Source organism: Staurois parvus, unplaced genomic scaffold, assembly GCF_062004578.1.
Source record: "Staurois parvus isolate SC_StPar_1 unplaced genomic scaffold, SC_StPar_1.0 ptg001042l, whole genome shotgun sequence".
NCBI lineage: Eukaryota > Metazoa > Chordata > Amphibia > Anura > Ranidae > Staurois > Staurois parvus.
In genome coordinates, this window is record NW_028318838.1 from 187270 (window position 1) to 201896 (window position 14627).

Consider the following 14627-nt stretch of genomic DNA (forward strand, 5'->3'; position numbering starts at 1 on the left):
CAGTACTCCTTCACATCACGTAACATATGAGGCCAGTAGGCATAATCCCGCAGGATCTCATACGTGATCTTTTCTCCACGATGACCGGAAGTGGGAGCATCATGGGCATGCTGTAGCATCAAACCTCTAAATTTAAGTGGGACGACCCATTGTTGTACGCCACCCTTTGAGGTTCGTATCAACAATCCCTGGTATAAAGAGAATTGGGATTTGGATTTCATTAAGATACGTAAATCCTCCTTCCCACTACATACTTCCTTATTTATGGGATTTTGGTTGGGATCTTCTATATGACTATAAAACAAGCCAATTATTGGGTCTTCTTTTTGGGCAGTAATTAAATCCTCACTAGGAGAATCGTGACTCCACTGTATTGCATTTGGATCACCAGCTGTTCTGGCCTGTTGCCTGGTGACAGCTTCAACCTGTACGGTACCTAAAAATTGATCAATGTCTAACAGTTCACCGGTGATTGCCCCTTCCTTGGCTAGAGAATCGGCCAGATCGTTCCCTTCTTTCTCGGCACCTAGAACCTTGGAGTGGCCTTTGGTCTTCTTGAAGTGCAGGGTGAGATCATTGGACCTAACCAGTTCATCGATGTGACAAAAGAGCTTACCATGTTTCACGGGTTTGTGATTACTCTTGGTCATGTTGTTTCGCTTCCACCTAGGGAAATACTCCACAAAACTATTCCTGACATAATTGGAATCGGTTATGATGGCACACTCTTTAATGTTGAATTTTATAGCCATCTCAACTGCTCTAAGAATTGCAGTAAGTTCAGCAACCTGACTGCTTTTTGGTCCAAGTTTGTATCCCACAGAAATTGGGGTGACACCTTGGGTCCAAACGATTCCAATACCTGCCACTAGTTGGAGCTGTTCCCCATCCTTGTGATGAAAAGCACAACCATCCACATATACACACGGCAGCTGTTTACAGTATTCTTCATCGTAAACCTTGTAGGGAGAGAACAGTTGTTCTTCCAGAAAGTCAGTGTCCGGGGCCTCCATAGCAGGCGTAGTTGCGGAACAATCATGGAGCTCGGCTAGGCCCTGGGCTACTGGACTTTCCTTGTTCTGTTTGTACCGAATTTCAAGAGGCCACCCTTGCAAAGACAAAGTCCAAGCAGTGATGCGGCTATTAGACACATTTCCTCCCTTGATACGTTCACTCTTTAAATACTGTAAAGGCTGGTGTGCCGTTTCAACAATGATTCTCTCTCCCTGAATGTAACTGCGGAAATTCTGTAATGCCCACACGGTGGACAATAGAGCTTTTTCACAGTCACTGAACTTTACTTCAACCGGGGACAAAGTTTTACTGGCATAGGCAATCACCTTACTGACATCATCACGTTTCTGGTAAAGAACGGAACTCATACTTACCTGCGTAAACCCTGTCTCTAGATAGAAATTTTTACCCCCTTCGGGATATCCTAGACACGGCGCTTGTGTGAGACGTTCCTTTAATTCCTTCATGGCGTCTTCCTGTTTCTTACCCCACGACCATTCGACATCCTTCTTCAGTAGGTGAAGCAACGGCTTGCTTATCTCGGCGTAGTTATCAATAAATTTACGCGAGTAGTTTACCATACCTAGGAATGATCTCAATTCTTTAAGGTTAGTAGGGACTTTACAGTTCAGAACCGCCTCAACCTTCTTCTTTTGTGGGTTCAAACCTTCAGCAGTAACTTCATGGCCTAGGAAGTTTACCTTCGTGCGACACCACTGGGCTTTTTGTAAGGACAGTTTAACTCCTGCTGATTTCAATTGGCCCAGGACATGCCGAAGTTCTGTAATGTGTTTGGCCATATCAGTACTTTTGATCAGGATATCGTCCACATATGCCAACGTCCCCCTTTCGAAGGCGTCTGGCATGGCCTTGTGCATGAACACAGCAAATTCATGTCCGGAATTTATGAATCCGAAAGGCATTCGTACCCAACAATATTGTCGATTCCCAAAACTGAAGGCCAGTTTGTATTGGTCTTCCTCACTCACCTTAATGGTCCAATACCCCTGTGCACAATCCAAGGCTGTAAAAACTTGGGATCCTTGGAGCTGGGCGAGACATTGGTCTATGTATGGGACCGGCCATCCTGACATGTACACACGTTTGTTCAGCTGACGGAGGTCAGCGCACAAACGCCATTGTCCATTGGGTTTTAAAATACCCAGGATCGGGTGGTTATAGGAGCTGTGGATGGGCCTAATTATACCCCTTTCATGTAACTTCCTGATAATCTCAGCAAGAGATTCATAGGAAGCTAATGGTAACCTATACTGTCTTACGAATACTGGTGGGGCATCTGGATCTGTTTGGATCCTAGCGATGTTTAGGTCAGTAGTCCCACAATCGTAAGAATCCTTGGCAAAGATCTCTTGGAATTCAAGGAGAAGCTCTCGGAGCAGTTGTCGGTCGAGATCACTGGCACACGCGTCGGCGAGGGCCACCATCTCTTCCACTAACTCCTTGAGTCCAGGAAAGCTTTCCGGCTGACCTATCTCATATGCCTCTTCAAGTTTCGTGGTGAGGTCATTGGGTATGTGATGTGTGTGTGTGTTCTCCTGCCATCCAGGTTCTTTGGGGTACTCTTGTTCTTTGATTGGGTGATCAAAGACAATTGATGTCTCTTCGATTCGACAGGTGCCATCTTTAGAATCGAATGGATAAATGGACTCTATGGTGAAAATACCCTCTGGTAATGAATGGAATGTTTGTTCAATTAATTGTTCCTCCGACAAATATTCATCGGGGATGAGTCCAATCACCTGGTTAGTGACCCCAAAGGTGTAATATTCAGTCTCTACCGCTAGACCAATAAGGGTCTCTTTGGGTAAGACGATGTCCTGATTGGACAGATTATGTATGTAAATGTACATCGGGGATTGATGTGTGTTGACTAGGGGCGTGTATGTAATGTTCAGTCCTTCCCCCTGCATTTTATGGGAGAGGCATACTAATGCATCTGACCCCTTCAGTCTATGTCCCTTTTTAACTTGGATGGGGAGTATGAAATTATTTATGCCCTTAGGAATTGTAATCTTTTGGGCTACCTGGACTTCAACAGCATAAGGCATCTGTTGCTGGGATTTTAAAGCTAAGTCCAGATTTTGATATTTTTCGGGGTCCCCCTTTAGTCGACTCCATAAACAGTCATTAATTAGGTCGACTTGCATTGCAAATCGATGTAACACATCGTTGCCAAAATAAATTTTAGTTTGGTGATTATCCAAGACTAGGAACACATGGGTGGCTGTTTTGTTTCCTACAGTGACGTTTAAGGGACACCTAGCCATTGAATTGTGATCATCAGAGTCATCAAGGGAGTCTGAAATCCAATGACGCTGAGGTGTGGAGAAACGGATCATTTCCATTTCGGTCAGGTGTTTTATCAGCCCATGGCTTACAAAGCTGTGTTCCTGTCTCAAATCTAGTTTGGCATATTTTGACCTATTAAGACCATTTATCCGGATGGGGATGAACAAGTCGCTGTTAACCCTTTCAATACCTGTCAAGAATTGGGTATGATCTCCCCCTTTTCTTGGTTTATCCTCCCGATGAAAAGATATCGTAAGGATGTCATCTTGGAGGGAAATATCTTTTATTTTATCTTGGGGAATTCTAAAAATGTGTTCCTCATCTCTTCTGATAGGGTTATGGTCATCAGGTTTGATAACCGTTACATCAGGAAGTTGACTGTTCCTGAAATGGATTTCTAATGATCCAGGCCTTTCTTCCACCAGGTGGCAGTGTTGTCGGGAATGGGGAGTTTTAAGTTTCCCATATTTAATCGGGGTATTTACCTGTGACCACAGTACTTGGTTCACACAGTCAACTATTGTGTTCAGCCTTTTTAGGAAGTCCATCCCAATTATCATGTGGTGCTGGGAGATGCTGGCAATGATGATGGGGTGTCTCAGTTCCTTATTACCCAGTTTCAGTTTAAGCCAGGCGGTACCCATGACTTGTAAAGGGTCTCCACCTACACCAATCAATGAGCTGTCAAAACTTTTAAGTCTCGGCTTGGTGGGCATGACATTCGCCACTTTATCAAAATGTTCCTGTGACATGATGGTTGCTTGGGATCCAGTGTCTATTAGGCCGACAATAGAAAGATCACTGGCATCCTGCACCTGTACTGTGGCATAATATCTCCCATCAGATTCAGTCAGCTCACACATGAAATTGCTGTGGTTGAAGATCTGTGGGCCCTTCAATGACATATGACTGGCTCTTATCTCACCGCATGTGGTGGACACATCACTCTTATCCTCCCTGGTGGGATTCTTGGACTGTCTCAAGACAGAAGCACAACTAGAAGTTGGTGCTCCGTCTGGCTTGTCAATCCCGACGACTTCGGATGCCGCGACTATATTAGGGGCAATAGATGGACATTGAAAAGCAGGAGAATCGTTAATAACCAACAAATGGTCCCCCTTTGCCTGAGAACTAGATTCTCTATTAGTAGGCGTGTCAGGGACGGGACACACATCTCCTGTCATTCGACTCAGTGTTCTCCCCTGTTGGTTTAAGGCTTGGTTGCCTGTTAATTCTGTGACCCTTGGTTGGTCACAGGAGCTGCTCCTAAAAAAGGATTGGATGAAAATTGAGTGACAAGCCTGTCCATTTGTTCAGCCATTTTGCTGACCTGTGCCTCTATATGTCCAATACGCTCAGAGGAGTCATTCTGTTGATTCTCCCTTTTCCTATACTTGCGCTTGTATTTTGGACGGGACTGGTAATGAGACTCAGAGTCAGAACTACTGCTCTGGTCCCGACGCCATTGTTCACTCTGAGGTTTTGGGGTCTCCCTGTCATTAAAGGGAGCCTGGGGTACTGTATCCCCCCTTTGAGCTTGAGGGTGTTCTTGGCGTGGAGGAAATCTTTGGAAGTCGGAGTTCTTATTAAAATTGGGATTCTTATTGTAATTATGGTTCCTGTTGAAATTGGGGTTCCCATAAAAATTCCCATGTTGGTTTTGGCGAGGATAATAGAACCTCCGAGGATACCATTGACTCCTTTGATTCTCATCACTGTACTGACCCTTACCATACTTTTTATTCTTCTCACTTCCACTACCGTAGTTCCCTGGCTTTTGTCTATCCTTTCTCACCCACTGGTTTTGGGGTGCAAAGTTATGGACCTCCTTCACTTGCTGGGTTTGAGGTACAAATCTAGGGGAACCATTGGTTTTACCCCCACGGACTACTTCCGCATATGATTTCTTCTCTGCCTGCAAATTTGGATTTGGAGGGGAAACGGTAGTGGCTGCTACTATCTTGGGACTATTCTTAGGTTCTCTTTTTATCCCGCCCTCACTAGACTGTTGGATTGAGAATAAATAGTCACTCTCTCTCACCAACCAATCAAGAGAGCATCCCTTTCTGTAATCCTTTGCAAGTCCCAATTTTATGTAAGCAGGTAATGCTTCATAGAATAGGGTTTTGAATTCTGGCTGGTTAGGATTGGGATCCTTTTCAGCCAGGAAATAGGCATTTCTGAGGACAGCCAGAAATTCTGCAGGGCTTTGGTGAGGACCACACTTTAAATTGTAGGCCGCAGCCTTGGCAGAGGTTACAGTTTTATAAGGCCCAAATTCCATTTGGCACTTATGTTTAACCTCTCTCCAGGACTGATTGGAATAGGCCCTCAAGGTCTCAAAGAATTGCCGGTATTTCTCTTCAAACACCCATGGCAGCAATTCTATTTTGATGTGGTCATCTCTAATGCCCAGAATCTCTAACGTCTGTTCATATGTTTTCATGTGTTCGGTGATCTCAAGGGACCCTTTCTTAGAAAACATAGGAACAGTGTCCTTCAGGAACTTAATGACCTTTGGGGTGTCATATCTCCTGAATGACCCCTGGGATTTCCCTTCCTGCCTATATGAAACCTCATACTTTTCTTCTGAGCGCTCTGGAGTGTATCTTAAAAGCCTAGGAGGCGACCTAGATTCTGACCCTGCCTCACTATCAGATACTTCGCTGTGATGCGGGTATCTCCGCTCATCAGCCTCTGGCTTGACTGGGTTGGTCCGGTTTTGGACCCCAGAATTTATTTGGGCCGTCAACCTCATAATCTGCTCCTCCAGAGTTTTCTGCTCAGATTTTATCAAGGTAAGTTCTGACTGGTCATGCTTATCCCCTGGGTGAACTTTAATTTTGACAGGAGATAACCTTTCTGATCTGAAGTACTCCACCTCATCTTTTAAGTCCTGATACTTCTCTTGAAGTTGTTTTAATTCCTGAAAGTTTCTTTCATACAGGTCCTGAGCACTTCGAAAGTCTCTGACCAATCTATCATAATATTTCTGGGATTCGTCTAAACGAATACCGGCATGACCAAGCTTCCCTTTCAAAGACTCAATGTCCTGATTTTTGCTTTCTAACAAGAGGCGGGCTTCTGACAACTCTTCCCTTAAAGTTATAGTTCGCTGGGCAGCTCCAGCGGTCATGAACCATAACATGGGCCAAGCTTCTAGGAGAAGTCTGTCACGGCTTTTATCACTTTCTGCTCCAGCAAATGCTATTAAAAACCCAACAACCTGGCCCTTTTGGTTGAACAGGTCCTCAAAGGTGCTCATAGCCTGCCTTTTCTCTTCATCCACAAATTCATTATTGCTATCCCCCAGACCTAATCTCTTGCGGAGATAATCTATTACTCCACATTCAACATAATTCTGCCATGCATTGACAGCTTTCCGGGCTGGCCTTGGAGTTTCCTCCTCAATGCCTTGAGCCGCCATATTTTCCTCGTTATGCTTGGAAGAGGTGGATCCGTGATTACTGGATGCCATTTTGATATAAAATATATGTTTGACAAAGTGTACAAATATACAATCACCAGTGCGTTTTGTATTATGGTACGATTTCTATGGATCTCAGCAGTGCCTCCAAATTTATCCTGTGGTGGTTTATGTAAGGATATATTTTACTTATAAAGGGCGTGTCCCTTTCCCTTAGATGAAATATTACAGTGCCTCCAGCCGTTAAAATACGGCAAATATTTAGTGAACCAATAATTTGGACACCTTGATAATTTGATCACCACTTATTATTATACCTTGAATTCTTTTAGCCAATATGATTTCGTACCATACACACAAAATTTGCCTTATAATAGATAAATATAAAAATTTATTTATGTACAAAAATTATATATATATTAACACAAAACGCAAAAGACTGGTGATAGATGAATATTGATACACACAATCAAAAATATATCCTACTAATGTAAGACACAATAATACGGTATCTAACTAATTACATCAATATCACAATTTTTCTAATGATCTGATTATTAATTAAATTTATTAATAATTAATAATTTCGAGTATCTCAAAGGTTATATTCTCACAAGCCGTGGCCATAGGATTGCAAGAAGCTAGCCCTTGATATATTATACTCTGATTATTAATATTCAATAAATTATGAAATATGAAAAATTTTTAATATGACACCACACAATTTTGACAGTAAAACAGGATCTCTCTACATATATATATCTACCCAATATTGTTGTGATACACTAAGGTAATTCTATGATTCCACACAACAGAGAAAATAGGTAATGCAAAGTCAAATAAACAGTCTCACCGCACCCGGCCTTCAGACTAGGAAACTCTCCCGTGGATTTAGCTGGCAATGGAACACCTTCAGAATGATGACCACGGGATAAAATGAGATAGAGTTCAATAGTGTGGGAGAATGTAGGAAGTTAGAAGGACAGAGGTTTAGCAATTTAGTAAAGTTTGGAAGTTTGAAAGGATGGAAGAGGGGTTATAGAGAGGTCTCTTCAGATGTCTTCAGAATCAGGTCTTTCTTCAGTCAGGCTTTCGTTCTTTTGATCAGTTTTCTTTTGATGAGTTTTTTTCTTTTGATGAGTTTTTTCTTCTTAAAGGTGCATGGGCTTTTATATCCACTAATCCATTGTTCTAAGATACCTTCCCACCAGGCTTCTTGATTGGCTAGTTGAGAAATGTGTGTACATAAGCTATTTCTCACCTGCCCGCCAGATGGCAGTCATGTATCATAGAACAATTTGAGTATTTGAGATGACTCATACCTCGGGTGGAATTTTAAGGTAATTTCAGGGATTAAATATACGTCTTTTTCCATATAGAGAAGTGATCATACCTATAATATTCTAAATAGGGACCATGGAATATAGGTGTATATTCAGTTATTCCTTCTTGAAATACCATCCTGTCTGTTTCCTGATAAGACATATAACTAATGCTAGTTTATAATACATCTTACTTTCCATCATCTCAATACTCAAGTTAGTGATATATAGTTCCCATTGCTGAATATTTGGTGGTGTGTGAAACCTATTCTTTATAACATCTCTAGATACTATGCTTTTGTAGTATATCTTTGTAGTTAGATACATTCAATTTTTTTTAGCTTTAAATGTCCTGAATTTAACTTATGTTTCAGAACCACATTTTCTATGGGTAGGGAAAAACTCTCTGTTTGCCTGGCTCTTGTATTGGAGTCACAGTAAACAACTATTAATACTTTCACCCTTGGTGGACAATAGCATATTGTGATAGTTTGAGAGTTCTGTTGGTTTATCACACTCTGCAAGGTTTGAGTAAGCTCTCAGACAATCAGTTTGGTTCCTCTATTGTCCTGTCCAGACCTTGTATATGTTTACCTGCTATGGAAGTCTGAATAATGGTGTTTGACCACCTGTAGAACTTCAAATAGTATATTTGTCTCTAGGAGGAAAAAAAAATCCCTTCACCCATCGTTTACATTTCTCTAGCTAGATGGTCATTCGACTTCCCAACCAAGACAAATTAACCCTTAACATCCGGCTATGCTGACTTGATGTTATATAGGATTATGTCTTGATAAATCATGTTTTTGAGATGTAAATTCAAAAGGTCCACAACATAGAGTTCACAAACTATGGTATAGATCTGAATATTGATCAATCCTGAAGTACTGACAGCCAATCTAATTTCTTGAGGCCAAAAAATGTCAGAACAGTACAGATACCCCCCAAATGTCAGAACAGTACAGATATCCCCCAAATGTCAGAACAATACAGATATCCCCCAAATGTCAGAACAGTACAGATATCCCCCAAATGTCAGAACAGTACAGATATCCCCCAAATGTCAGGACAGTACAGATATCCCCCAAATGTCAGAACAGTACAGATATCCCCCAAATGTCAGGACAGTACAGATATCCCCCAAATGTAAGAACAGTACAGATATCCCCCAAATGTCAGGACAGTACAGATATCCCCCAAATGTCAGAACAGTACAGATATCCCCCAAATGTCAGGACAGTACAGATATCCCCCAAATGTCAGGACAGTACAGATATCACCCAAATGTCAGGACAGGACAGATATCCCCCAAATGTCAGGACAGTACAGATATCCCCCCAAATGTCAGAACAGTACAGATATCCCCCAAATGTCAGAACAGTACAGATATCCCCCAAATGTCAGAACAGTACAGATATCCCCCAAATGTCAGAACGGTACAGATATCCCCCAAATGTCAGAACAGTACAGATATCCCCCAAATGTCAGGACGGTACAGATATCCCCCAAATGTCAGAACAGTACAGATATCCCCCAAATGTCAGAACAGTACAGATATCCCCTAAATGTCAGGACAGTGCAGATATCCCCCAAATGTCAGAACAGTACAGATATCCCCCAAATGTCAGGACAGTACAGATATCCCCCAAATGTCAGGACAGTACAGATATCCCCCAAATGTCAGAACAGTGCAGATATCCCCCAAATGACCCCTTTTTGCAGAGTAGACAGTCCGACGTACTTCATAAGAGGAATGGCGAGTTTTTTGAAGTTGTATTTTTTTTGTCATAATTTTTCGGAAAATGAAAAAATAAAAAAAAATATTTTCACTATTTTTTTTTACATACTGCCACCAGTGCAGTACAGCGTCATCATATAACTGGCATGGCGGTGATCAGGGACACTGACTGGTGACAGTGTGAAAAAAAAAATATATATATTTTTTTATTTTTCATTATTTTGAATTAAATTTTTTATTACATTTTTTTCAAGATTTTATTTTCATATTTCATAGTAACATTGTACTACTTTGGGGAAGTGATCAGTATTTTTTTATTTTTTATTTTACATAATTTGCTTATAGCAAAGAATTACTTTGCTATAAGCAAGCATTTACCTGAATGACATCGATTCATTCAGGCTTTTTTTTTTGTGCTTAGCTGTGATTTGGCCACAGCTAATCGCATGACATTTGCATGTGACCTGCTGTGACCATTCACAGCTAGACACTAGTATACAATGGATGGCATGAATGAAGCCATCCATGGTATACAACTGTCATGTGACCTGCTGTGATTGGTCACAGCAGGTCACATAATACCGGCAACGGGGCCGATACTCAGATCTGTCATCGGCCGTGTCCGAGGTACACGGCTGGTGACAGATCGCGCTGCTGCGCGGCTCTGCAAGCACGCGAACTGCGCATGTGCGGGAGGACGCCATATGGCGGCCTCCCGCAAAGCTAATACATTTTTACGAACGCCATTCAGCCATAGGCCGGGCATCAAATGGTTAAAGGATAAAGCACTATTTGAACTTTTGTTTATGGGGATTTACGGCTGACCCTGAGGTGGTTATCTGGAGGGGGCATCCTTGGAGTTAATCTTCAGCAAGTTGAACTTCAGAGTCCAGTACGTTTGGAACCAGGGGTGGACTGACAACTCATGGGGCCCCCGGGTATTGGGGATCATGGAGCCCCTGTGTCCTTGCCCAAACTCAAAAAAGCCTATGAAAAAGGTACCAGGGGCATCTCATGGGGCCCCCTACTGACCCCGGGCCCTCAGGCAGTGCCCGAGTTTTCAAATGGTCAGTCCGCCCCTGTTTGGGACCAACAGTGCAGTCAGACCAAAACATTGTATAGTGTGAGGTCACACTGCTGGAGGTGAACAGATTTATGGTGGAGGAGAGTTTGCACTTGAATCCTGTGATAGCTGCACTTGGTGGTCGTTATCTCAAGGAGGGTCCACAGCAGAACACCAATTGATTGGACGTTGGTTTATATAATAATATTTTTTTTGAGTCACTATTTCTTCTTTTTTAGTTCACTGTCCTGTGTTTTTGGTTTAGTTATATCCTGTAGGGATTGTGCATTTATTGATAATGTAGCGCAGCACTTTCTTTACACTTACATAAGTTCAGTGTGCTGCTCTTTCTCTGCCTGCTGCTGATCCTCCCCCCCAAGCTCCACCCCCACCTGTTCAAGCTCTTTCTGCAGCTGAGAACAGAGATAATGTGATTACTTATAAAGAAACAAGAAAAAATATATACATTTTTTTTTACTACATATTATTTATTATTATAAATATTTTTTAACTATATACACTAATGTTTTGCCTTATTTTACTGCTGTTTTACAAGGTGAGGGTTTACATATACAGGTTTACGAATGTAATGCGTTCTCCGGGACGTTTCATATTGCAAAAAATTTGTAAACTGAAATGCGGTTTCCCATAGGAATGCATTGAAAACCAATTAATCTGTTCTGAAGGTCAGAAAAAAGTTAAAAAAAGTTGCTGTCACTATAGGTCGGTGCTGGTTTTTAAATGTAATTACCAGCTTTTTATTTCTTCACTATAGTTCAGAGAATCAGCTGTCACTTTCCCTAAGATAAAAGAAAGAGTTTCATTTTAGTTTATTTCCAGAGTTAAAAGAAACAATGTTTCCTTTTAGTTTATTTCCAGAGTTAAAAGAAACAATGCTTCCTTTTAGTTTATTTCTGAAGTTAAAAGAAACAATGTTTCTTTTTAGTTTATTTCCGGAGTTAAAATAATGTTTCCTTTTAGTTTATGTCCGGAGTTAAAAGAAACAATGTTTCCTTTTAGTTTATTTCCGGAGTTAAAAGAAACAATGTTTCCTTTTAGTTTATTTCCGGAGTTAAAAGAAACAGTGCTTCCTTTTAGTTTATTTCTGGAGGTAAAAGAAACAATGTTTCCTTTTAGTTTATTTCTGGAGTTAAAAGAAACAACGTTTCCTTTTAGTTTATTTCTGGAGTTAAAAGAAACAATGTTTCCTTTTAGTTTATTTCCAGAGTTAAAAGAAACAACACTTCCTTTTAGTTTATTTCCGGAGTTAAAAGAAACAATGTTTCCTTTTAGTTTATTTCCGGAGTTAAAAGAAACAATGTTTCCTTTTAGTTTATTTCCGGAGTTAAAAGAAACAGTGCTTCCTTTTAGTTTATTTCTGGAGGTAAAAGAAACAATGTTTCCTTTTAGTTTATTTCTGGAGTTAAAAGAAACAACGTTTCCTTTTAGTTTATTTCTGGAGTTAAAAGAAATAATGTTTCCTTTTAGTTTATTTCCAGAGTTAAAAGAAACAACACTTCCTTTTAGTTTATTTCCGGAATTAAAAGAAACAATGTTTCCTTTTAGTTTATTTCCGGAGTTAAAATAATGTTTCCTTTTAGTTTATTTCCGGAGTTAAAAGAAACAATGTTTCCTTTTAGTTTATTTCCGGAGTTAAAAGAAACAATGCTTCCTTTTAGTTTATTTCCAGAGTTAAAAGAAACAATGTTTCCTTTTAGTTTCTTAACAGAAACAAAGTTTCCTTTAGCTCCAGGGAACGTGCCAGCTCTGTGAGCTATACTGAAGAAAAAAAAAGCCAGAAATTACATTTAAAAATCAGCACCGACATACACTTCATATTGTGTAAAAAATGTGTAACAAATGTATTATTTTCAATGGATTTTCATTCTTAAACCAAAAATTACGTTAGCCGAAGTGTTTGTAAACCGAGGTCCACCTGTATTTTAAAAGCAAATATTATTTAAAAACATGTTATCTATTGTCTGGTTTCTTCCTCATGTATTTCTCTTCAATCTAGATATGAAACATTTGTTTCTTCAACCAAGCAGCAATATCCTTTCAGACAAGATGGCACGTGTTGATTTGGATGAGACTACACCAGAGATCAGCATCCTCACCGAGGTAACACTCATCCTATTAATATTGACCGGAAGCCGTTGAGTTTAAGGGAAACGGTGTCATGCAAATTGACAAAAAGCTGAGGAGTTTGGACTCTTCTGCATGTGGCCCTTTGGGCCATGCAGCCATTTTGGCCTTGGGGCCCCTTCAGAAATAAAAACAGCGCAGTGGTTAAGTGGATAGCACCTTTGCCTGGCAGTACTAGGGGTTGTTGGTTTGAATCCCAAACATGGCACCACCTGCATGGAGTTTGCATGTTCTTACTGTGCCTGCGTGGGTTTCCTCCCACCCTCCAGAGACATGCTGGGAGGTTAATTGGCTCCTGTCTAAAATGTTTCTAGTATGAATGTGAGTTAGGGACCTTAGACTGTACGCCCCTTGAGGGTTAGGGACTGATGGGAATGTACAATAAATTGATGGCGCTATATAAGTACCTGAAATAAATTAGGCAGAGACCTGTACTCCTGTACATTATACAGTATATAAAACACTGTACAAGAATCTGTAATAGGAAATCATTTTTGTTCATACACGGGATTAACAGCAGTTACTTGTGTGTAGCAGAAACGCTACGTGGACCTTTGGGCCATGCAGCCATTTAGGCCTCGGGGCCCCTTCAGAAATGAAAACACTTAACTTTGCTCATACACAGGACTAACATCTTCAGACCAAAGTTCAAGTGAAACGTGTAAATATCGGTTAAAGGCATATATATTAATGAACAAAACAAAAACAAAAACGTTTAAATATTAATGATTGATAAAACAGAAAAGAACAAAAACAAAATCATCTTGTAAATGCTAATTGAATAAGGAGTTAACTGGAGTTGATTAAAGTAAACTAAAGGTTAATAAGGGGTTAAACAGGGAAACATTTTATTTAAAAAACTGCCTGACATCATCTGCAGACCAAAGTTCATCCTTTAGGCCCCTTTCACACGAATGGACCGATGTCCATCTTTCAGTCGAACCCGATCAGTCCATCTATAGATTTCTATGGACCGGCACCCACCAGCATCTGATCGGTTCCCCATCCGTCCAGTGGATTGGATCAGATGACAATCTGGTGGAAACGAACGAGCGGTCCATTTCCATTCATCCGTCCCATTGAAATCAGCGGGCTGTGTCTGTGTCCGCTCTGCAGCAACAGAGAGGACAGACCTGTCATTCGCCTGCTCAGCGGGGATCAGCAGAGAGATTCACCCCGTGTGAAAGGGGCCTTTGATCTGCAGATGAATGAACAGAATGATACAAAAGTAACAATATGTTACCTTGTACCTTTCTGTAGTTTCTCAGCAGTGTTATTTATAAACATTGTCAGAATCCTTTTCTTGAGCTGCCGACCTGCTCTGTGTACACAACAATACCGACTTTGATGAATCCAAGCCGACATTGCTGTTTACTGGAAGGAGGGATCCTGGCAAACAGGGAAAGAGAGAGACTGAATGTGCCATACACATCCTACCTACAATGATGAACTGCTCCACATGCCCAAAGTCTGCAACTGGTTACACAAAATGCCTGGGGGGTGCCCTGACCCTGCCTCTGAAGCGGCACATCTGTACACTGTATAAAACGTACTACAACAAAACTGACATTTAGAAAGAAAATACAATTTAAGCTGCCAGTAAATCAC

At 41.0% G+C, this 14627-nt stretch overlaps 1 protein-coding gene across 1 annotated transcript in view; it reads left to right on the forward strand.

Moving 5' to 3' along the window:
* LOC149440966 (NACHT, LRR and PYD domains-containing protein 1b allele 3-like) overlaps positions 1-14627 on the forward strand; it is a 59329-nt gene that overhangs the window by 14855 nt on the left and 29847 nt on the right. The window contains exon 2 of the mRNA XM_089657927.1: positions 12892-12995. Coding sequence (XP_089514053.1) covers positions 12894-12995 — 102 coding nt within the window. The 5' untranslated portion in view covers positions 12892-12893. The remainder of the gene's footprint in view (positions 1-12891; positions 12996-14627) is intronic.